Here is a 25,591-nt window from a genome sequence, read left to right on the forward strand (position 1 = left end):
TGCCCTGGGCAGCCTGTTCCAATGCCTGAGCACCCTTTGGGGAAGGAATTGTTCCTCAGCTCCAGCCTAAAGAGAAAGCCCCTGAGCCAAGCTCAGGCTAGGGAAAGGAAAAATCACTGGAGCAGCAGGAGCCATATGGCTCTGCTCTTGTTACCTGCATAAAAATGTGCATGCTAGGAGTCGGTGAAATATTAGCCTTCTCCAGTGAAATGCCATGAGCAGGACAAGCCATGGCAGACTAACTGCAATGCTTAATAGAGGTATGTTAGCAATAAGTAATGTGCATTGACTGAATGAATCAAAAGAGCTCAGTACCACTGCTTGCAGCCTTCAGAGCAGCTGAGAGGTGTGAAAACCTATCGTCTATCATGTAAATACAGATTGTTGTTTGCTCCCATACAAAATAACAGCATGTAATAGACCATTACACATCCACCTTTAGAAAGATATATAGTACAAGTAAGTCTTATTCCAACAGGAATAAAAAAAGCCATGGGAAGTATAAATATCAAGGCTTTGGAGGGAGAATAACTCAACAGGAATACAAACCTGTAAAACGACACATACACTCTATCACAAAATAGAAAACTACAGCAAGAACTCATGCCTCCTGAATTATAAGGACAGGATTCATCCCATTTTGCTTTTGTCATATGCCAGGTAAGAATCTATAGCTAATCTACTCAATATGGGCATCATTTAGAGTCAATGCAGAGAATCAGGCACCTTTAGACCATGAGTCATTTGGCCTGTATATATACCTATAGCTATATACCTCTGTGTGTATATATGTAGCCAGTAAGAATTTCCAGTCCAGTAAGAATTTCAGCTTATGTGCAGAGTGTAAATGGGTTTAATAGCCTTTTCCAAGAGGATATCCAGTGATAGAAGGAGAAAAGAGTGACTGTGTTTGACCCATCTGGATTGGGATGGGATGGGGGGACACCAGGTATCCAGCATCTCTCTTTGTGGAGAAGGTGGTGTGTGGGCTGTACTGATGGTACCATCATCTAACATGCTTGGGCGAGTGGTCCATATGTACGCCTGGTCGCTTGGGAGAGGCTGCAGTTATATTAGCAACACATCTGCTATATGGTAGGAGGAGGAGAGTGGTTTTGGGAAGCAGTTTCAGGCAGGGCTCTTTCCCCATCTGTCAGTGATAGGGTGCACTCCCTCCACCAGTGCTCTGTAGGTGTAAAGTCCCTCTGTCCCCATAAGAAATAAGCTGTAATATCTTCTGCCTCCTTCACATGTTGGAATATGAATGTCCAGGCTTCTTCCCCATTTGCCACTGCTGGTCCTGGAGTCGCTGGTGCAATCTGGTTTCTTCTGTGGCAAGTCATCAGTTTCATGAGTTTGGATCTGAACTCCACAATCTGAACTCTACAGCAGCAAAAAGACTTTACTAAAGCTGGGAAGAAGCACATTTTCTATGACTTCTTCTATATTTACTATAAGAAACCACACAGTACTTTTTTCAGAAGATACCACTTAGGATCTCAGTTACTATTTCATCTGTTATCAGCTATTTTATCACTTGTTCCACCACAGAACCAGTGAAATATAGACTATTCTTGATAATTTTTCTCCTATCAATCATATCGTCAGAAACCCTACAATGGCCCAAGCAATCTGCCCCATGGTTGACCATCTTCACTAAAACATGTTTCAAACTGCTGTCTACACTTTCTATGGCTTTATCATATCGTGAACTGGAATAAGAACACCACAGATGTGGTTTTACAAGGTCTCTCTTCCTCCTTTTCAAGCAAAATCCCCATTCAACTCAGAAGCAGACCCCATCGGTAATTAGTAAGGAACATGAAAAGTAATAGGGATGAGGACTAGCAAAGAACTCCCAAATGTCAGAGACATCTTGTATTAAGTAGGCTGGGGAGTCTGTGAAAAGGAACAGCCTTGGTGTGTCTCAGTGTAGTAATAGAAACAGTGAGGAGACTAAAATAAGTCTGAGGCACAAAGCTGTCATGACACGACTGAGAAGTCAGGGGGATGAAGGAAGAAAAATTATGTGGTCGTGGTGGCAGATGCTCCACCAGCCTTCCCACAGGTTAGCCAGGGAGAACAAGACTGATTGTGTAATCTATCTGAAAGCAGCATATTTGCATGATTAACCTTAATTTCCCCACGGCATTCATTTTCCACCTGTTATCTGAGCTGCCATTCTCAGTTCCACACTGGCAGGGACCAAGTGTGCTTTTTTGATCTCAAAAGCTCTGATTCCTCCTTTTCTTGTGCCAGTATTTAATAGCTGAACCAGACAACCCGAAATAAAGGGTCATTTAACACCAATGAAGGTATTCAGAAATCTAAGCAGCGCACTAGTGAGATGGCTGATCCGTTTGGCAGCTCTTCCACTCCTAGGGAATTTCATTTGAGATTTCACATTTTCCTGGTCCCATCCCACTTACCGTATTCTCTGCTTGGTGAGTCACATGAAAACAGCAGGAATGATAAGCAGAACAAAAAAGATAGCTGTTGAAACAGAAAAACAACATGCTTAGCACCCATGTCCCTGCCCATGGCAGGGGGTTGGAACTGGGTGATCTTAAGATCCTTTCCAACCCAAACCATTCTGTGATTCTAAGGTGTTATCTTATTGCAGTCACTCCAACTGGGAGAAACAGGCAAGGCTGGGATAGGGTCTCATCTTGCCCCTATGCCCAGAGGCAAGAGTTCTTCCATATTGCTCCATTGCTTTGCTCCCTGGGACAAACAGGACCCAGCCAGAGGGGATCTGGGCAACTAGAGATCGACCACAGCCAAATAACCAGCGACTACTGATGCTGTGGTCTCTGGCATAGTTTGCAATATTCCTCCTTCCCTTCCTTTATCCCACTCCATTATTCCTCCTTATTATACTGCACACTACAGTTGCCATCAGACTCCAGCTGGAATCAAGAGCCCTTGTACAAAGTCTTGAGCATATGCACAGTATGAGACAATTTCTATTTTAGCAGCTAATGGCTGAATAGAAGATAGGAAAGGGGAAGGATAAAATCTCTTCAGACTGATCTAAATGCAGCAGTTTAGCTGCGAGGAAATATTTTATTTGCCCATCCTTTTTTACTCCTTTGAAAATGTGAAAGAAACACATCATTTAAATATTGAAATTTTTTTTCCCAGCTGAAGTTATTCACTGAATTCACAGAAAGCCTCAGAGAAAGAATCTGCAAATTGCTTCATTTAGAAACTAGACTTTTGGGTGATCTATTTTCTTTTACATAGAATCATAGAATCAGAATTGTTAGGGTTACATCCCTTATGAGCCTTTGAAAACTCCTTTATAAAAAGCTTTACTGCTTAAACAGTGTCTGTTTACACTTTCTTTACTGACTTCTCACTGAATACATGGACACAGATATGTCTTGCAGTGTATTTATTAGCTCTTAGGGCCAAGATGGATCTCTTCAGTAGAACAGCCAATTGAAAGGCAAAGTAACTGCTGTGGGGGACGGAGTGAAGTCTGAGTCCAATTAACAAAATGCCATACCTGTCACTGGCAGTATCACAGATGAGGAAAAGGGTGGATGATTCGAACCTACGAAGAGAGAGAAATCCTTGATTTTTGTATTGATTTGTTCTTCTGGTGAAGAGCACCAAAGCAGTGATGAGGACAGAGTCAGGCAAGAGCCAGCTCGCTCCAGCATGGAAGCAGTGAGGAGGGTAGACAGTGACAGCTCTTCTCCCTCTGCACAGAAGACTTAATAATTGCCATGTTTGTTTCTTGGCCATCAATATATGTTTCTAGCCTGGATATCAACATATACACTGATCTGATATCTGTTAATAATGGGTATGAAGTGAATTGTATCTTTCTGGGAATGGGATCCAGCTAAGATCTTTATTTCGTATGAGGTCAGGGAGGATGACTTTCAAGGTGCCAAGCTAGGATTTGAAAGCATAGCTGCAAACAGGACCTCTTTTTCCCTAGAATATAAGCCAAAATTCCCTGGTGTAAGAAATATGTGTTTCTCCCTTATCTATTTCATTGTATTTCTCCCTTATCCTGAAAGGAAGCTCTGAACTTGAGCTACTATGAGATATGGACAGTTTGTTTACAAGAGATCCTATAAGAGATGTCTCTTGATAACTTTCTTTGTGGTGAATTATGGGGGGGATAACTGAGAAAGGGGAGGATATCCCTTATCCAGCTCCATTACAGGCAACAATCACATCATCGTAATGAGAAAGGCAACATTTCAGGGGTATAAATATTTGATGCACTGATCACAAAGACCTGACCTTGCTCAGGTTTGATGTACTTTCGCAGGGAAATTGAATTCTTGTTCTGTTGAATTAAAGGGCAATTTCATCATCCAGTTTCATGTTCTTCATAAACCTAATTTTAAAATCTGAAGTATTTGCTATTTCTGACTGTTCAATAGGTTGTGTCATTTTCTAGGACTGGAATGTTGATGGGTTATTTCCATCATAGCAAGAATTTTCTTTATCCTGATAGTACCAAGTGAAATGATCAATGGGGAAAAAATGAGTGTGGTGACCACTCAAGACCAAACAAGAAATTATGACTGCTGTACCTGGAACACTCTGAACTGGGCACCACAGGGAAACAGATGGACCTATGAAGGAGAGAAAGTCCTGGGTTAATGCTGAAATAGTGTGTCCAGTGAGTAAGGTGATTCATTCTTACAGTCCCCTCTGTTGGTTATAAAGGCAGCCCAATTCAGATGTAGGCATCTATCCAGTACATGTCAACAGTTCTGCAAGATTTATTTGCCCTTAAAGTCCCAAGTACTGGTGGAAAACAGCTTTTTCCATTCTCTGCTGACAGGAAAAGTTCTGTTGTATTAACCTTCCATCGGCTCCCACCTCTTTACAACTCAGCCCATCGCACTACCCTGCTTGGGAAGGTAATGAAAGGCTGAGGACCATAGAGGTGATGTGTATCTGGGTCTTTTCACCATCAACAGCTCTGCCTGACACCCAAAGGGAGCCCCAGACCCTCAGCACTATCACAGACACTTGGGAAAGGGGTTGTGTTTGCTCTCTGCATATTGAACTCCTGCATTGCAGAGTTAGGAGAGATGCCTTCAGAAAAGATAGATAATTTGGGTGGAGTACAGGCCATATGAAGGTCTGGTTTGGGTTTGTTTTTTTTTTCATTAATACATCTAAAGGCATAAAAGCAAAGGGCAGAGGTTCTGCAGCCTCACTTGTGAGGATCCTTGAACAGTGAAAACTCAAGATGCCAGCCCACAATGGCATGTGTTGTGCTGAATTTGGGTCCATAAAGACTACAGTGCGATATTGGTGGGCTTCTTGCTGTTTCTTTGTTCAGAATAGCATCCTGGGTGTTAAATTAAGAACCGAGACACATTACTGAGGTTTAGCTATGGACTAGCTAAACTCTGGATCCCAGAGCCTTAAGCAGTCGTGAAGGATGCCTTTTGGAGTACCTTACTGTGAAGCGACAATAGACAACCTACAGCTGCCAGGAGGGAGGAGAAAGAGAAAGGCTTATTATACTATTTTCTTCCAAGTATGTGACAGTGTGGCTCTATCTGCTCCAGATTCCTGCAGTTTTGTAGTTAGTATGAAAGGATGCCCAAGACAAAGTAGGATGCAGCTATATCATCCCTGGAGTCATCCTCATCAGTCAGAAATGACATCTCCATCAGTATCAGAGCCATGATGTCCTTGATTTCTCCATCCCAAACCCCAAGCATTTTGTTCCCTAGGACTGATGTGCTGAGTTGGGGGGTCTGCATGAACACGTCATGACACCAATATGATGCCAAAGCAACCACCTTACCTGGCTCAACAGTCTGTGGCAGCCACTCGTTGCTGTCATTGGTGCATCGCAAGTCAAGGGGGGTCCAGTTGATCTTGCCATTCACCTTCTTGCACTCACGGGTGCCAGAGATGGGAGGTCGCTTATCATATCCACTCTGGCATTTGAAATGTAATACTTGTCCCACGTAATACTGTTTGCTCAGGCTTAAAGAGGCATGTGGAATAGTCTTGGGAGGACCACAGAAATCTGGTGGGATCACAAGGCAGCACATGGTTAAAGCAGATACATTTTACCTACTGCTTTTGTTCTTGAAACAAATGATTTGTGATCTTACAAAATATAGACAAGTAGGATATACCAAGCCTTCCTAATTCTTTATTAGGATATAGAACACTCATTTGCTTACACCATATCACTTGTTCAGCAAAAATATTATAGCAATTGTTTCTTTGTCTGTCAAAATAGAATCACAGAATAGTTAGGGTTGGAAAGGACCTTAAGATCATCTAGTTCCAACCCCTCTGCATGGGCAGGACACCATACACTAAACCATGTCATAATTAAAAATTACTCATTATTCTTACACTGCTTCCATAGAAATCAGTGAGAAAAGTGTTACAGTAATGAATGGGTTCTTACTCACCTTTCTGGTCAGACTCTGAAAGGTTTACTTGCTTCTGGAGTGCAGGGCTCTTCTGTGTTTCTCTTTCTGGCTTCTGTGTAACATCTAACTCCATTGTGGGAGCCGTTGACAACAAAAATTTCTCATCTGTGGGAGAGGTTATGTTTGCTGAATTACACTAGGATGAATAGCAGAGCAAAGCCACAGCACGCAAACTTTTAGAGACAATATAGAGTTGTTGCAAGTTCTAATCAGCAAAGGTAAGCATCATTTGTTAGAGCAATGCCCAGATGTCTTACACCAACTCATTGGAAACACACCTCTACAAGTGTAGGAAAAGGACAATCATCACTTACTTACCAATGCATTCAAATTCCTTGTAGACCCAAGAAGCAACCTGCTGTATACTCTGACACCGAATTCCCAAGTACTGCCCACTTCTTCTGGTGTAGCCACTGTCACATTCATAATACAGTCTGGTCCCCAGTGGATACGTTTCAGCAGTAACATCAGCAAATTCAGTTGTTGGAAGAGTTGGGCATGCTTCTGCAAACAGAAAGCTGAGAATCAGGACAGCTTGTGCATTTACTCTATTCACTGAGGACTTCCCACTTTCTTCTGTCTTATCAATACCAGATCATGCCCAGAGCTCAGTGAACTAAGCCTAATTCTGCTCACAGCCACAGAGCTGAAATCACAGCAGAGGGATGAAACTGGATGTTGCGAATGGAACATGAAGGTAGCAAAGCATTGTTTCTTTGGTTGTCTCTAAGCCAAAGAGTGGCTCTAAATGTCTGGTGAAACTGTTAGTTATATTAAGTGAACATTTTATATTTTAAATTTAGAAAAATCCCACCATTCAAAGACTCCTCACATTGGAGTGAGTTGCTGCCATTGATTTTTCTAAGTATAGATTTGTTCAAGCTGCAGAAAACCCCCTTGGGAGTGTCTCCACCAAGTAACACAAAGCCTGTATTTGTCCACACTTCTTTAGTTAAGAGGCACTGATTTGACTCCCTTGTGTTTCTTCTAAAGGAGAAAGGGTGCTGGAACAGGGATGCTCTGCAGCAATTGGGAGTGGTGGTAGGATGCATCAGGTCTATCTGCCTGCTCCTGCCCCCCTGCATGAAGCAGGCTGTTGATCCCTCCCTTTCTGAACCCAGCAAATGGGCAACATGAAACACTACCAACATTTTCTTAATGAACAGTCATCGTAGGGAGGCATAATAAGGAAAACTAAGTCATTAAAACTTGCAATCATCTATAAGCAAACATCGGAGAGGGGAATAGACTCTCAGTTTAGTCTGAGCACGCCAAAGAGCAGCTTACTGTGAAAGAAGTTTGCAAACCTAAATATAACTTGTCCCAAAACAAGGACGTGAAGTGCTGTGTCATCAGCAAATCACATCTAAATATATTTCTCAATCAGTTGGAATGAATTAAGTGAGATCATTTCAGTGCACTTGAAAAGCCCGCTGAAGCTGAGCTGGAGACCCAGAAGTTGATAAAGGCACTACTTAATGATTATTTAGGGCCTAGAAGCTGAGAAATTAAAAGATAAAACAGGCTGGTTGCATTAGGGCTGGCATTAGGGATCTTTGAGTGCATGATCTGTGGCCCTTTATGCTTATGCATAATCGTAACAGCTATTAGGAGTAAAATTTCTTGGTCATCATGTTTTCACATCTTCTACAGCCATAATTAATGCAGCCTTAGCAACCAGCAAGAATGAGTGCAAAAGGGCCTTGAATCCCTAATAGTTGTTCACCATTTGGCATCTGCCCTTGACTCCTGAAGTGCCTTCTCCTTGAAAGAAAGCTATGCCTTGCTGACAGCAACCCAATCAGTGCCTCCCAGACCCAGTCGTTCAATGCCCTTTTCTTCCAGAGCCACCCATCATTTTCTCACTTTGATATTTTCTACCCTTTTTACTTTTCATCATCTTGCTGCTTAGTAAAAGTCACAAAGTTTGACGAAGGCAACAATTTTGAGCAGCTAAACAGCTAAGCTGTGTAAGGGGTATGTTAATCCCCTTGTACCTTGGTGTTATCAAAGGATTTGCCTTGTAAAATACATCAGACTGTGGCTTCGAGAGAAGTGACTGTACCCGAAATAGTTAACCACATGGTTTACCACAGACTGTCAGGGTGATTAAAATTAAAGAGTTATCAGATTAGCAGCACATTGAGATCATGTACTCTCACTTTCCCTGAAAGCTAAAAGCATGTTTCCCTCAAGACTTCAAAAGCCTCTTTGAAGCAGACTGCAGATCTGAATCTTAGCACCAGGCACTCAAATCTCTTCTTAAGAAAACCCACAGCATTGAGTCTATTCATCATAAAGGGCACCTGTTGTCTTAACCTATGAACAGATGAAGTTTGGGTTCTTCTGAACTTGCATACATCAGATAAGGAATGTGCAATAGTGCACATGGGTGATGGTGAGCAATACCCATCAGGCTGGTGCTTTTGGATCAACTCATCCATGTTGCAGCTGGACCTCACACAACACTTCTAGGATCCAGCCTTGTCATTTCATCCACATCACTCAAACTCTTGTCTTCTCACATCAAGTAAGTCCGCAATATCCACTTCTTTGGCCTTTACAAATATATTCCTGTCTCTGGTCCAGAAAGCATTTGGAAAGATGAATTTCCTAGCTCTCATTGTGACCTTCTGCTTGCTTCCCTCTGTTGATTTCTAACTGCTTCAATGTCATGCCAAATATTTTGCTTCCATTTTCAAGAACCTTCCCCTTATCAGCCATCATAACCTTTCAAAACATTGGCTTCTCTTCCCATGCTAGACCTCCTCAACAACATCTTTGATATTAAAATCATCAGCATTTGGGTTTATTATAGAATCATAGAATCATAGAATAGTTAGGGCTGGAAAGGACCTTAAGATCATCTAGTTCCAACTCCCCTGCCATGGGCAGGGACACCTCGCACTAAACCATGTCGCCCAAGGCTCTGTCCAACCTGACCTTGAACACCGCCGGGATGGAGCATTCACAACTTCCTTGGGCAACCCATTCCAGTGCCTCACCACCCTCACTGTAAAGAACTTCTTCCTTATATCTGATCTAAACTTCCTCTGTTTAAGCTTGAAGCCATTACCCCTTGTCCTACCACTACAGTCCCTAAGGAAGAGTCCCTCCCCAGCATCCTTATAGACCCTCTTCAGATACTGGAAGGCTGCTCTGAGGTCGCCACGCAGCCTTCTCTTCTCCAGGCTGAACAGCCCCAACTCTCTCAGCCTGTCTTCATACGGGAGGTGCTCCAGCCCTCTTATCATCCTTGTGGCCTCCTCTGGACTTGCTCCAACAGCTCCATGTCCTTTTTATGTTGAGGACACCAGAACTGTACGCAGTACTCCAAGTGAGGTCTCACGAGAGCAGAGTAGAGGGGCAGGATCACCTCCTTCGACCTGCTGGTCATGCTTCTTTTGGTGCAGCCCAGGATACGGTTGGCTTTCTGGGCTGCAAGCGCACACTGCTGGCTCATGTTAAGCTTCTCATCAACCAACACCCCCAAGTCCTTCTCCACAGGGCTGCTCTGAATCTCTTCTCTGCCCAAACATAGAATAGTTTGGGTTACAGGAGACCTTCAAAGCTCATCCAGTCCAACCCTCCTGCAATGAGCAGGGACATCTTCAACTAGATCAGATTGTCCAGAACCACATCCAGCCTGGCCTAGAACTTCAGTCAGTCCTTGTGCTTGAAGAAACTGCACGGTTTGTCCCTAAAAAGTCAACATCCCTGCCATATGGGTGATAAAAGAGCCAAGGGATGGGAAGAAGCCAGGTGTCCTTGTTTACCTGGGATAGAGTTAATTATCTCCCTAGCAGCTGGTGCAGTGTTGTGTGTTGGATTTAGTGTGAGAACAATGCTGATAACATGCTGATGTTTTAGCTGTTGCTCAGTAGCACTTACCCTGATCAAGGACTTTCCAGTCTCATGCTCTGCCAGTGAGGAGGAGCACAAGAAGCCAGAAGAAAGCAGAAACAGGACACCTGACCCAAACTAGCCAAAGGGGTATTCCATACCACAGCACATCATGCCCAGTATAGAAACTGGGGGCAGTTGGCCAAGAGCTGCCAATCACTGCTCAGGGACAGGCTGGGCATCAGTCAGTGTGTGGTGAGCAACTGCATTGTGCATCACTTGCCTGTCTTGGATTTTGTTCCTCTCTCTCTCTTTATTTCCTATTATTATTATTAAAATTATTTCCATTATTAAACCCACAAGTTTCACCTTTTTTCACCAGAGAGGGGAGTAAGCAAGCAGCTGCATGGTACTTATGTGCCTGCTGGGGTTAAACCACACCACCAGGGAACTAGGGAATGGCAGTGTAGATGTTTTTGCATTTTTAGGGGAGATTAACTTTGCTTTTTTGCACCTGGTTGGGAATTTGCTGATTCATTTGAGTTGATGATATGAAATATAAATCCTATAAAAGGCCAGCACATCTAGATGTAACCTGCCTCAGAGACTCTTGTGGCCCAGATCTGCGCAGCCCAGCTTTCCACTGGATTCTGCATCCCTCCACAGCTGTTGCAGGGCTATACTACCTCTAGTACTGGTTTAAAAGACTGCCCTCACATCACCTTTAAATCTCTCCTTATTTCCCCTCCTGACAGTTCTCCAGTTCTCCATCCCCATGACAAGGTGCTGTGTGTCCCTATTTCCTTCTCTTCCAGTCCCGATGTCCTCTGTCCTCCTTTTCCACAAGCTTCATCAGCCCCCACCTACCATTCACATCTCCTACACCCCAAAAGTTCCCTGTGACTCCATTTCTTTGCACTTAGAGGCACTAACATGACATGTTGAAATGGGCAAACAGAGAGGTTAGTGTAATTGCATTCATGGGATTTAGCACTGCTACAGGTTGCAGAATTGCTAGAACACGTAGCTCTCCTAAGGCAGCTGGGAATTCACATTTCTCCCCCTATTAGTGGGGTTTTGGTGCCTACAGCATTTATGGAACTGGTTTCAAATATTATCATATAGGGGATGGAGACATGCCCTTGGAATTAAAAGGATAATGGTGAATTCAGGTGATACACATCCATGAAACTTAAAAATTAAAAAGTAGTTATTGCATCTCCTGGTGTGCTCCAGAATCAAGTTTGGTAAGTTTCCTGAGCAAGCATTGTCCTCTGAGCCACAAGATAGGTGGGATTCCTGCTATTCCAGTGCTCGATGCCATTTGAGGTGTCTTAAGGCATCTGGGAATCCACATAAGCTGCCAGATATCAGACAGGAGTTACCGAAGGCTGATGCTGGGCAGAATACCCTACCATGTGCTAAATAAAGCTTAACTGTCTTTGGCTACCCTCAGCATCTAGCTTTTGGCTGCCCTCAGCATCTAGCATCATTATGTAGGCTCAGGGGAAAGATACCCAGTAGCTAAATCACCATCAGTTCTTTCAATGCTTGAGTTTCTTCCCTGAGGTTTCCCATTCAAATATGCTACTGACCCAACACAAAACTGCTTACAGTAGACATACTGGATTAGGATTTATGAAGCTCTCCTGCCTATTTCTCTCTCATGTCTGAGTTGGCAAAGCAGTGGTAGAGAAAGCATTAGAACAACATCTTTTGTCCAGAAGAAGTGAATGGGGAAAACGTAATGTATAACAGGTACTTTTAGTATTAGGTAAACACAGACAGTGAGTCATGCAATGATAACCTGAACTCAGAATTTCCTCTGTCACATAGCTGTGTGTCACCAGAGCTGACGTTATTATTCTGATGTCAAGTTAAAACATCAGGTGCAAAAAAAGGACAATTTTCCCCTAAACACAAAGGCAGTAAAATGGGATCAGTAGGAAACTGGCTGTTCTGAAGAGCTGGATAGAAGCAGCGGAAGAAACCAGGCACTTCACACACTTGCCCAGTCCAGAGATGAAGAGAACCTCTCCCCAGAGATACCAAGAAATCAAACCATGCCAAAATGAAGACATCTCCCCATATGTGCCTGAAAAGCTAATGCAGCCCTGGGGGTTCATATGCTGTCTGAAACTACGTGCTTTCCAAACAGACCGAGTCTCTTGAAGATGAAACTGATTTGGGTGAAGAGAAGGAATTGATACCAGCAACTGGACTGAAATGGTAACAAACCTTTTCTAACTTCAAACCTTATTCCCAAAGGGTCCGTTAGCAAGCTAGCTACAGCTCTGCCTTCTTCTTTCCCTGCTAATGAATGTCATTTATTAGCTATGTGGATTTATAAGCTGGCAATAGATCCCAGCTGTGGGATGGGGTGCAGATCTGAAGTTTATGGTAATTCGCCTGTGAGATTTTGTTTAGCTATACTGTCGGTTGCACAGAGATTATCCTACAAAGTCATCTGAGTAGTAATGAGTCTGCAGTGTAAAGGGCAGAAAGACAATGCAGACGAAGTCAGTAGGCACAAGTTTTAACGCAAAAGGCAATGGAGATCATTGGCATATGGGGCAGGAAATGGGTTTTAATATTCTTAGCAGTGGAGAAGAGGCATGTTATATTGTAAGGACTATGCCTGCTGAGTCTGCTGTACTAGAAGATGGCTCTGTTGGAAAGACAGTGTAAAATGAACTGGAAAGTGAACTGGCAGGAGCTGTCCATTAACTCTTTGTAGGACCATAGAAAATTAGATTTGAGAGATATGCACTTCTCTCTTGGCTTACTCATGCTAACCAGCTGTTTGCCACTGACCTAGGCAGTGGAATCTAATGCAAAAATATTTCCATATACAGGAAGGCTAGATTTGGTTTGACTGTGGACTAACTTTTCTCATGCTAAGCATAACTTAGCCTCAGGAACCAGCTTTTTTAGCTCCTTCTGTAACAAGTGGAACCAGGCAGACCTCTCTAGATAACAGCAAACACCTAACTTAAACTCTCCAAAGCAATGCTTAAAGGTGCTTCTCTCTTTTTATCAGCTACAGTGGTGGAAGAACACTTTTACAGGCTCACATTGATAAATAGTGCGGTTTATCTAATGCATTGATAACATTTTAAAGCTCACTTCACTGTGAGTTCCCAGCAAAGCAGCCTGCAGATGCTGTTGTGTCTTCTGCTGATCCAGCTGTTTCTCAACTGAATATCTGCCTCCCCTCTTCCTAAACACAATTATTCCCCCTTCATCACCAACTCACTCCTGTTTTAAGGCTCTGACTGAGTGCCACCCAGCCAACAAAAAGCAGACATATCAATTCTATGTGTAGCCACTAGAAAGACACAGGACATGACACACGGCACCTTATCTGCAATCTGGCGGATGAACCGTGCCCTGAAAGTGCTGTGTTCTCTCCCCTGGTTATGAAGGGGATCCACATGTCCACCTCAATGGAGAAGTTGGTGCAGATGGCTGAAGTTAAGCAAGATGAATCTCACGCCTGCCCTGGCAAGGAGGTGGGGACTTGGACTGCAAATGTGGAACTGGAGTATTAAGAAAGAGGGAGAGAGTTTCCTAAGGCAGGGAGAGGGACAAGCACAGTGCACCGCATACTGAAGAATGGGGAACATTTGCTTTTCTTCTTCTTTTGTTTCTGGGTGTTTATACCCTTCTTGGTTCTGTGGTAAAGCTACAGAGCTCAAACTCTTTAAAGGCAACCACTGCACATGGTATGGTAGCAGAACAGAGAGTCTGGTTTTGAGAACATCATACGTGAAAGCCTTGTTTTGGAGTGTGACATTTGAGTTTTGAACAGGTTTGGCTACATTTTTGCTTAAATCTGTGACTTCAGCAACACCCGCCTCTTCGGTGTTTTCATCTAAAGGGAAAAACACATTCCTGAGAAAGAAAATCAGCTTTTAAAAACAGCAGCAGAAATTCAGATCCCTTTCTTTGACTGGAACATTCTCAGCTTTGCCTTTTGTTGCACTGGAAGGGCCACAGAGAAGACCCTCTCTGAAAATAACTGGACTGGCTGACAAGCACATGTCCCAGTCTTGAATAACAGTGAAAAAACGTCTGGTGGGACTCCTTTGATTTCAAATGTGTCTCATTTGACTTATGGCAGTATCATGGTCATCAAGCTTTTTTCTGGAGCTCTTATGAGTGGGCTGGAAATTATTTGTTAGTGTTGCTGATTTTTCTGACCTTGTAATGTATGAAGTGTTTTTCCAAATCGAGAGGGCTGTATATTCTTTAGCTTTACAAATGGAGAGCATAAAGAAAAAGCAGCAGATGACAGAATGCTGCTACCCTGGCAGGGCTGAGGAACAGGTTGTCAAGTGAAGAAAGTCATGGAAGCACTTTGGAAATGTGAGACTTGCAGAAGCATTGGAGGAGATGAAGCAAAGACGCGGTAAGCCAGGTTGTTACAAGATTCAGGACCAGGGTGAGGAGATGGAAACCATGGGTGGAAACCATCCAAAACCTGCGCTTTGGAGATGCAATTAATGCAATGGGAAAAACAGGAGAGACAAAGCTGAACAGGTTAGATGTAAGGAAGAAATTGTTTACTGTGAGGGTGGTGAGGCGCTGGCACAGGTTGCCCAAAGAAGTTGTAAATGCTCTATCCCTGGAAGTGCTCAAGGTCAGATTGGACAGAGCCTTGAGTGACATGGTCTAGTGTGAGGTGTCCCTGCCCATGGCAGGGGGCTGGAACTGGATGATCTTAAGGTCCTTTCCAACAGTAACTATTCTATGATTCTATGATATAATGATTGAGGTAAAAAGCAGGGAGACCAATACTGCAACCCTCTGAAGGCAAAACTCAAAGCAAAACCAAAGCTAGTGGCTTTCTAAAAGTAGCTGAAGGGTGGATTTTTTGCTGTAGTAAAAGGGAAGGACATAACATATCTTATGAGGTAGGGAGAAGATTTCTCCATCTGAAGGCAGAAGCAGATACTGCAGGATCTCTGTCCATAATATCTGCTTTTCCTCAGCAGGATCACAATCTTTTAACAACTTCTTTTTAATTGTAGCTGTATATTGGGCACTTTGCTGCTGAGGTCCACTGTAGCTGGAAGGTTTATAAAGGTATTTGCTCTCTGGTTGACCTTAGGAGAAACACTTGTATGTGTTTGACAACTTTAATTTATTCCGCATTGCATTTCAAATCCATGGGAGCGAGTGCTAATATGCAAGTATAATGGGAAAGAAATTCCTCTCATTTAAATGACTGAGATCTGGTACCCATCTTGTGTGAATGAAATTCAGCTGAATGAAATTCTTTCTTTTGTGAGATTTAATCCTTTCCAGGTTTAACTTGCAAATCTATTCAGTGTATTCCTGTAAGATGAATAGCAAGATGGAAAGGTTGGAGGAGCACAGACCAGCTTTTATGTTGTATTTGACCCTCACCTAGCATACTTCAAGCCTCACTCATGCCTGCAGCTTCTAGGCACTGCTGCTGTGCAGAGTAAATGAGATAAACGTGATGCTCTTTCTGAGCAAAACAGCATTTCTCTTATATTCGTTAGCATTAAGGTGTAGTTTAATTGATACTAAATAATCATCCCATGCCTTAGTTTCCCTGGATATATATCAGAAGACTTTTCCCTCTCAAAGCACATTGAGATCCAACAGTGAAACTGTTCTGTAAAACAAAGGCTTTTTATTTTCTATTCCCCCTAATTATATTTATACCTGACAGTGCATTTTGCCAAAACCCCTCTTCCAAACAGCCTCTATAGCAGGATCTATTTACAAAACTGAACTTGCAGAGCTGAAAAGGACAAGGCAAAATAATACAAATAGCACTGTGTGTACTGAGGCATAGTTGATTTTTGACCAGTTTGACCTAGCCTCTTTCCCTTTTCTTTGCTTATGTTTGTTCCCAGGTCTCCTTGTTGATCCCCCTAAGGAATTAAACACTATAGGTCTTAGAGCCACAACACTTCAGGCATCTCTACAATAAAAAAGAGCAAAAGGTGGCTGAAACCAGGATACTACCTTAGCATATTATTTGCATGGAGAAACTAAAACATATATATATATGGATAAATACTATGTTTAAACATTGGGTGAGACATTGAAAATAAACACAGGAAGCTGAGGAAAGAAGAGCTTAGTGATACAGTGAAGAATGCAAAGCTATGCATTTATTCGCTCATCAGAGAATTAAATCACATTGAATAGCACAAAATGCAACTGCTCTGACACCCCTCCATTTTTTCCAAAAACCAGAAAGATTTCTGATAAACGAGACTTGCCAGCAAGAAATCTCATGCATAGTAATATGGAAAGCGTGATATAGGGGACCTGACTCATCCCAGAACCGAATCCTATTTACATATCTCTGGCTGAACGTCTTGCAGTGATGCTCTTGCACACAGCACTGAAACGCTTGCCGTGGGCACTGGCACTTCATTTGGCAATAAAAACACCCCATGGAGGAAAAGGTACAGGGTTTACTGACAAAATACTTTAATGAGAATAAACTCACCTCCAGGTTAAATATTTGTGGAGGTACTTCCTGCATTAATGAGCTTGGTTGTAGCAGCACAATGTTCCCTTGAGATGCCCAGCCTCTAAGCTAGAGATGATCCATCAGCAGGTATAGTACCAGCATATCTGAGAACCTGCCTTAGGCTGTATCTGCTCATACCTCTCAACCTTGGCATCATCATCAGATATAGAAGGATTACACATTGTACAGGGATTGGACTAGATGACCTTCCAACCCAAACTATTCTATGACTCTGTGAGTCTATTAAATAATCACATTTATAGAGTGCTGAGAATGTAAGATTTTTTTCTTCCCCTTTGAACAAAGCAATTTAAATTCAAATACGCTGATATATCACCAGACCATTTCTCATAGCACACACTTTTCACAATAAATAAGCCAAATATAAGCAGTATCACAATTTATAAATGTGTAAAATTATGCTGAATGGATTAGCTGCCTCCGTTCACAGTTTATAGGCACTACTGGTTGGGAGGTGTGGCTGAAAGAATACATGGTTATCTATAGTACCCATAGCAAACTTGGATGGCACCTTCTAACTAATAGCACTGCCGTCAGTTTTACCTACAGAGGTACTGACATTTCAGTGTCTATTTTTGTATTTCCTAAAGTTACATGCAGAATGGAAAAAACCCCACAAATTCAAAGAGCTACCTAAGGTGCACAAGGTCGCTTTGATCTGCCCACTGTTCCAATGGTGGGTTGGAGGATACATGCATTACTCAGACAAAAAGCATCCTGTAGTGCTCTGGATTGTCTGCAGTTGATGGCTTGTGGGCACAAACCCCATTTCTCTCATTTCCTTAGAATAATAAATTCCTTAAGCTTTTAACATCTTTCCTTACCTGAAAGGAGTCAAGATGTTGCGAACATCCTCCAGCAGCGACCACAAGAAAGCGAATCATATTTTCCCTCCCCAAAAGGCAGAAATAGACTTTTACCTGGCCTGTTCCCCTTGACGGATCCAAACAAGAGCCACATCAAAAGGCACAAGAGCTCCATGGGACTTGTTCACATCTTTTCTCCGCAACACTGAGGATGGTGAAGTTTCTTAGAAGCGATGGGCTGGTGCCAGCCGAGCCAAGGAGCCTTCTACTGCCTGGTTAGACCGGTGGGGAGCATCATCACCCTGTGTGCACAGCAAGGACTTTGCTCTTTGGTCAGCAAATCGTCATTTCGCCGGGCTGGCTCTGCAAGAGGCAATAAAGTCTGCTCTCTGTTCAGGTATTAGTAGCTTTAATCCAGGAAATCAAACTTAATGCTCAGTGTGGTGGTGCGTGCTGTTGTGTGTAGGAAGTGGTTTGACACATCAGAGCTACTGACTTCAGAGCTGTTCCACTACAGCTGAGGTCAGTAGAAGGGGGCAAGATTTTATTGGGCTTGTGGAGCCACTCAACCCCAAATCTGTGGCTGGGCAGGCATTTGGGAGGGACCATTGCTGGAGTATAGTTGCCTGGTGTATGACAGTGGACCTCAGACACCATCTGTGGGCTCTACTTACAAAGAAAAGGTCCCACGGGGTATTGTTTTGGTTTTTTGGAGGTCTTTTGCTAACGATACAAGTAATTATAAAGCCACACTTGTTTTTTGATGTATGCATGTTTGCAGTTTCTCTGAGTGACAGCTGAGCCTCTGAAGGATGGACAGTTTGATCAAAAACAATCGATGAGGATGAGGCTGGCAGGTTTGGAAAGGGTTTCTCTTGTTCCTTGCTTCAGTGAAAACTGTTCTTGCAAATGTCAGTGGAAAACTGGAAATGATCAAGGAAGTTGCATGCTTTATGTAGTTTTCCTTCAGTCGTTTCCACAGGAATTACTGTTTGTTAGTAGCTAGAGAAATAGTTGTGATGGACTATTGAAAAACACATTTAAACTATCTGTGGTATTCTATCATGATTATTACATGCTGGACATTTACTTCTCCTTTATAAATCCTCAAGGAATGAAGTCTTCCTAACAGGCATGATAAGAAATAGACGTGATATGTTTTTAAATGCTGCTGTTGCTGCATCCATCAGACATAGACATAGATACAGAGGATGCTGCGTTAGTATCTCTGTTTAGAGACTCTCCTGTCCTTACATTCATCAGGGTGATGGTCCTGTGAAATGCAGCTGACATAAGGGAGACCAAAAACAGGCCTTTTTGAGGGGTGAATAATGTGATATCTATGGAGGGGTAGCACCAATCTGCATCTTCTCCCCTAGCATGAGAAAAGGTGCAAACAAGACTTTAAGCAGTGCTCATAAGAGCAGCAGACAGAAGAGATGTTGAAGCCCCTGTTACCTCTCTCTTTATGATTCTCCCTTCACCCTTTCCATAAAAGCTTTTGTGCAGCTTCACTGATGCAAGTGACAAGTCCTCTCATAGGGTTGAACGAGGCTTTGGCCAGGAGATTACTGCCCAAACCCAAATGCAACAGGACACAGAGAACATGTAAGGCTTATGGAGAAACTTCTGTGGGCAAAATGCTTTGCTCACCCTGGGGCTGCTCCATGCTCCACAGATACTTACTGCCTTTGCTTTAGTATCAAATCACTTTCCATATTTAATAGCGTAACAGGAAACACTCATGCCAAAGCCCACTGAAGGACTTTGAGAAATTTGCTCTTGAAAGTCCTGTCTGCAAGTCTTAGACACCAATTCTTCACCTTTTTCCAAGATACCTAGAGAGGCACAACTGCATATGCAGAACTGCAGCCATCTGGGTTGGTAAAATGTATATGTTAGGCTGCCCAGAAAGAAATCACAGACTTTTAAGCACAATTTCTCCTTCTCCTATTCAACATGGGGTCTGTTCTTTGGAGGTGCAGGGGTTTACTTCCCAACAACCCCTTCTATTTCTTGCTTGGTCTAACTATTTCATTTCATAGCTATTTACATGATGGAAATAGAGATGGGGGATGTTTACTGCAGCCCTTCAGCTCAATCTGCTTCTCTCAGCTATTCAAAATCCTGCTGGTCAGTTAATGATTGCAAACTCTGAGCAGAGGGCAGCAGCTTGTACTGCACACACAGATTCTATGACCTTTAAGGTCTCTTCCAACCCAAACCATTCTATGATTCCATGAACCATCTGCGATCTGAAGGGAGCCTACAAGGATGCTGGAAAGGGACTCTTCATTGCCCAGAGAAGCTGTAGCTGCGCCATCCCTGGCAGTGTTCAAGGCCAGGTTGGACACAGGGGCTCGGAGCAACCTGCTCTAGTGGAAGGTGTCCCTGCCCGTGGCAGGGGGTTGGAACTGGATGATCTTAAGGTCCTTTCCAACCCAAACCATTCTATGATTCTATGATTCTCAACATGCTGAATTTGTCCTTTTGCTGAAAAACGTCTTTTTTTGGCAGATGAGCTGAGACATGCTCCCTCTTTCACAGCCATTTGCTTTCAAGCAGCAAATCTCAGCGTAGGTGGATAATAGCCACTAAGATTATATTAGAAATGGGGAGTTTTTATCCTAGCAAGAACACACGATGTACAGCCAGTTGTACTGGAAGGAACGGTGACCCCAGGTGGCTAATTGCTACAAGCACAGCTTGCATGAGGAAGTCCTGAAACTTGGCATTTAGACCTTTCAAAGGTTAGGGGAGGGGAAAAAAATAGGTTACTGCTTGTGAGAGCAATTAGTTAGGTCAGCTCTGTGAAACAGGTCAGCTTGCTGAATGATTCCAGGAAAAACCAGTGCTGCTTCTGCAAGCGACTGACCCAAAGCAGAGTGAGGCAGAGAAGGGGAAGGTGAGAACAGAGAGAACCAGCAAGGGGGAAAGTTATCCAGGCACAGGAAAAACAGGGGATTGTGAGAAAAAAAGCCCCATAATTAGCATTATAATTTAGATGGTGAACATTAGTTGTTAGCAACAGAGGTGTGTGGCAGTAAAGGAGGGGAGGTGCTCTGAAAACTCAGTGGAAACTGCAAAGCGATGGAGAGAAACAGGAGCATCTTGAGCATCTGGGAAGATGTAGGGGGAAAAGATGGTCCCTATTGCTTATTGACTTTCTTTCATTGATCACTAGAGTTCTGCTGCTCAGAGAAGTCCTCTCTTTTAGTAGAGGGAGGAAAAGAGCCTGTCACACAGCCCAGGTCACCACAGATGAGATGATGAAGATTACTTTTATACAACGCCAAGAAAAAGGCAGAAATGGAAATGCCAGGAATTAAAACAGACACAGCTCCAGCTTCCTTTAGGTCTACGTTTAACAAGGGCCTTCTGAAATCCTGCAAGTGCTTTTAAAACTCTTAGTGCACAAACTCAGTTCATCTGGACGTCTGAGTAGCGGAGGCTGTAAGCTGATTGTGCAGTGTAACTGGTGCAGTTTTATCTTGTGGAAAAAAAGCAGAATCATTCAGAAGCTGGGGAGCAAACAGAAATTCATAGAGAATTTGGAGACTTGGCCCCTTTGCATCAAATAAAACCAAGTGGTATTATATTTCCAATTGGGCATTCCTTATTTTACTGATCCAATGAGGAAGACGTTCTTCCCTGTGAGGGTGCTGAGGCGCTGGCACAGGGTGCCCAGAGAAGCTGTGGCTGCCCCATCCCTGGCAGTGTTCAAGGCCAGGTTGGACACAGGGGCTTGGAGCAACCTGCTCTAGTGGAAGGTGTCCCTGCCCGTGCTCCCTTCAACCCAAACCAGTCTGGGATTCTATGATATGATTCTGGTTTTTGTTTGCTTGTTTGTTTTCATTTATTAAACTGTTTTTATCTCAACCCATGAGTTTTCTCACTTTTACCCTTCCAATTCTCCCCCTTCATCTCACTGAGGAGGAGTGAGTGAGCAGCTTGTGGTGCTTCGTTTCTGGCTGGGGTTTAAACTATGACAACCTGCCAATACTATTGGCCTCCACAACCTCCTCTGGCAGCAAGCTAAAGGACCCACTGTGCAAACAAGGGACTCCTTTTATCTGTTTTTAACTGATGTTCTACCAAATGTCTCCTAGTTCTGTTATTGTGGGATTTGGTGGCTAATGGTCTGCAATCCCTCACCTCCATGATACAGTTAACTTACGCACACCCTCATCCTCTCCACGTTGAATAGTCCTAGACCTTTGCAGTCTGTTCTGTAAGGCCTCTGCTCCTTGATTGTGCCCCATGATTATTTCAGTTGCCTTTCTGTGGACTTTCTCCAACTCCACTACATCCTTCTTGAGATGCAGAGACCACAACGGCAGCATCTCCCCTACATGTAGGTCCACCAAGATTTTATATGACAGCAAAATGATCTTCTCTGCCCCATTCCTAGCAACGACACCCAACGTTGTGTTGGCTTTTTTGGCTGCTGGTGCCATTCTCCAAAATCATCAGTTTACTCTGCAGCAACCCCAAACATCCTCTGGTATTTCCCTGTGGGAATCAAACACCAAGCACATTATTGTTACAATAAAATGGTGTCTAACGAGCAGATCTGAAGGACATTTAGTTTGTAAACTTATTCTCCTCAGACTGAGTGTCTGGCTGAGCTTCCAGCTTAAAAATTCTTGATATATTTAGTTTCCTTGTAGTGAGCACTGCCACAACTTCATGAACACAGCGATGCCTACATTGGGTTCTTTAATACTTCCCCATGCAAATACAGCTGCGTAGCACAGATAAGTTTCTTCTCTAGATATTCATGTTTGCAATCATCATTCCTGTGGCCTGAGCACAAAAATTTCGGGACCTTAAAAGAAACTCATAAATGAAGCATATTATTGCATGATCATACTTGTTCCTTCCCTTCTCCTTTTTATTACCATCAAGTTATAGTTAATCAAGTATGCTTAATCCTGTAAGGTGCACGAGTCTTAAACCAGCCTCTGTAGTGAGCTCCTTACTCAGGTGTAGTGAGACACCCTGTCACTCTGCTTGACTTTAATAAGAATTTGTACACTCTCTGTCAAGTTACAGAAATACAACCTACGTGGATTATAAGGTAAATAAAAAATTGATTGGAAAATCCCTGAAAATAAAGTGTCCTTTATAGTTCACAACTGTGTCAAATGGAAGAGCATATTGAGTGGCACCGATTAACTGCAGAAGGATGTATTGAAAGGTGTTTCCCAGGTTGTAGTGTAGGCTATTTGGTATTTTCAACAGTTATCTGGATGATGAATATAGACAATCATTACTACATTTGCCAGAGAGACCATGCATATATTAGAGTGCAGAAAAGAAATTCCAAGTGACCTCAATACACTGGACAAAGAAAATTAGGATGCAATTTAAGGAATAAGTTCAAGTTTTATACACAGGCAGAATAAAACAGTCTATGAAATGAAGTGGTGGCATCACCTATTCAATAAGTGTTCTTCCAGAAATGAATCAGAGCTTATATGGGGAAGACCAACTGTCAATGTCACTCATAAAGAGTGTATATCTAATTCTGAAATGTGTAACATGTGCAAAGCAATCCCTCGTTTTATGCTGTGACAATAAAGCCATGCATAGGATGCTGTGCCCAGTTGTGGGCACTACACATTGAGAAAAACATGGACCAGCAGAAGAGAATCAGACGGAAGCAATGAGAATGACAAGAGGATCTAGAAAACATTTCCTAAAATGAAAGACTGAGTAACTTGAGGCTTTCTGAGGAATGGTGATGGTGAAAAGGACAAGATAACAGTCTTCAGCAGTGACAGAGGCGGAGTTGATAGGCAGGGACTAGATGACCCCTCAAGTTCCAGGGTCTGGTAAAGACTGTGCTCTTCCTCCTCACTTTCTAGACTCACAGCCCAGCAAGCTGCAGCCAGTGCTTTAACCCTGTAATTTATAGTCAGAGAGAGTCCTTCTGTGTTATCCTTAGCTCTTATTTGCCATCTAACCCATCTCCAGGCACTCAGAATCTGACTGATTTTTGTACCAATTCTATCGTCTTTAGCCCAGAAAAGAGCCAGACCTTCAGTTTTAAAGAGGTCTATGACTAAATGAACAAATGCACATTTTGCATAACATAATGGCATCGTTGCCATAAAAGTCAGACAGAAACTCTACATAATATTCATCTTGGACATTGGGTATGTAATACCTGCCTTTGTCTAACCAAGGAAGCACCTTTCTCCCCTGTCCAATAACTAGACACCAAAGGTGGGAGTCATAACACCTTTAGAGACTCACATGGGAGACAAACACCAGAGCTGGCTGTCTAGACTCCTTTCACCATCAATGAACATAAGTAGACTCAAGTAGGGTAGGGCTGTATCTTAAAAAAGGTGTTTTAAATAGGTGGGACATGTCCTGTAAGTGTTTGGTTTTCCCTGTTGAAAATAAAGAGGATCTAGATGATAAATTCAGGCATAAATACCCTTTATTACAGGCATCTAAATTCAGAGGAGATAAGCCTGACTTCCAGCAAGTTTTAAAGCATATTAAACCATTCCCATTCCACCTTTAATCTTATGTTACCAAGTGAACTTTCCATGATTGAAGACGACCATTAGAAATCTTTTTACTGCATTTCATAAGGCATCTTTCTACATCTTCATTAGTTTTAGGAGCTGGGTAGATGCTTCTGTTTAGGAACGCACAGTTCAGCATGTTCCTTTACTTCAGTGAAGGCAGAGTTCATCTCAAATGTATGAAGTTTGTTGAGTCAGCTCTCAATTTACCACCTCATAGGAAGCTGTTGTAGATGTTCCAAGAACTGGGGCTAAATACTCTGCCGCAGAACTAAATGTTAACGGTTGCGTTTCAGTTCTTAGATGATCTTAATCTAGTGCCTTTTCCCTGGGAGTGAAAAAGAGAAACCCATCTGAACTGTGCAGATTTTGAGGATTCCTTACAGAAATGGAAAAAGGGGAATTTCTAAATGCAAATAGTAGTGGTAGGAAATATTAGAAAAGCTCTTGAGCTGGAGTAACTTGGAGGTTTCTAAATCTAACCACTAACCAAGAAATGTTAGTGTGTGAGTGAGAAAATCGGTGTGGTCTTCAGGAAGGAAATAGAGAGTGAAAAAATGAAAAGCTGAACGTAGAAAGCTCAGGATGCATTTTGCATCAGCCAGGCTAAAGAAACAGTTATTCCTCCTTGAGCATAAATTATTAAATCTGACCCTTCCATTCCCTGCAGAATAAGGGTTCATGCCTTGTTTTGTGCTCCTAATGAGGCTCCACAACATCTTTTCGATGAGTCGCCAAGCCTTTTCTTGCAGTATCAGACCAATCCTTCAAATTATTGCCAGAGTAACTCAGGCTGGGCTTATGCTACGAAAGTCAGACCTCATGAATTGGGACATGATGTGAAGATCCTAATTTCCTGTGGTTGCTCTAGGATTTTCTCTGTAAGGCGTTTTTCTAACACACATTCAGTTGTTCTCAAATCAAGGATTGTAGCAATCAGCAACCAAAGATTGTAGACAAAGGCCATCTAAAATGGGGCAACGGCTAAGAAGGGAGCACTGATGCCAGTCAACAGAGCTGGAAGAGAGAAACTTATGGGTGAAATATTAAATAAATAGCATATATTGGTGGGTATCCTTTCCATTGGGTTAGATCTCCATGACCTATTTTGTTGCTGTTACCCTAGTACTGTTTGCATGGACCAAGCATTATTCATGCAGCGGAGAAAGGTGGGGTTGGGATGGAGACCTTGGGATTAGCAAATGACCATGCAATGGTGGGTGTATGAGGTGCAAAGCTCTGAGTAACCCAAAAGACCTTGAGGATTTCAGAACACTCCATCTTTTTCTTTAGAGGGAAGCGTGACTGCCAGACAAGAAAACACTTTGGGATCAACAAGGTGGTTTTCACCTTTTCTCATTTAATATTAGGTGTTGGTATAGATGCAGACTCTGGAGCTAGTCACTCATCTGCCATCAC

The 25,591-nt window shown here is 42.8% G+C and overlaps 1 protein-coding gene across 1 annotated transcript; it reads right to left on the reverse strand.

Moving 5' to 3' along the window:
* Nucleotides 1-354: 354 nt before the first annotated feature.
* Nucleotides 355-18,083, reverse strand: LOC115605162 (interleukin-2 receptor subunit alpha-like). The gene is made up of 7 exons (XM_030479175.1): nucleotides 17,745-18,083; nucleotides 6,759-6,944; nucleotides 6,420-6,545; nucleotides 5,795-6,022; nucleotides 3,512-3,559; nucleotides 2,430-2,493; nucleotides 355-1,383 (listed from the first exon to the last, which is right to left on the reverse strand). Exons 1-6 carry the CDS (start codon nucleotides 17,803-17,805, stop codon nucleotides 2,450-2,452), a joined length of 693 nt encoding a protein of 230 aa, XP_030335035.1. The 5' UTR covers nucleotides 17,806-18,083; the 3' UTR covers nucleotides 355-1,383; nucleotides 2,430-2,449.
* Nucleotides 18,084-25,591: the final 7,508 nt, after the last annotated feature.

This window comes from Strigops habroptila, chromosome 3, assembly GCF_004027225.2.
Source record: "Strigops habroptila isolate Jane chromosome 3, bStrHab1.2.pri, whole genome shotgun sequence".
Lineage (NCBI taxonomy): Eukaryota > Metazoa > Chordata > Aves > Psittaciformes > Psittacidae > Strigops > Strigops habroptila.

What these genes read in the sequence shown, in the direction of transcription:
- LOC115605162 (XM_030479175.1), bottom strand. Translation starts at nt 17,805, where the DNA reads ATGGAGCTCTTGTGCCTTTTGATGTGGCTCTTGTTTGGATCCGTCAAG. An exon ending in CGTCAAGGGGAACAGGCCAG is followed by an intron (nt 6,945 to 17,744) that starts GTAAAAGTCTAT and finishes TTCTGTTTGCAG; the next exon opens with AAGCATGCCCAACTCTTCCA. An exon ending in TTCAGAGTCTGACCAGAAAG is followed by an intron (nt 6,023 to 6,419) that starts GTGAGTAAGAAC and finishes TGATCCCACCAG; the next exon opens with ATTTCTGTGGTCCTCCCAAG.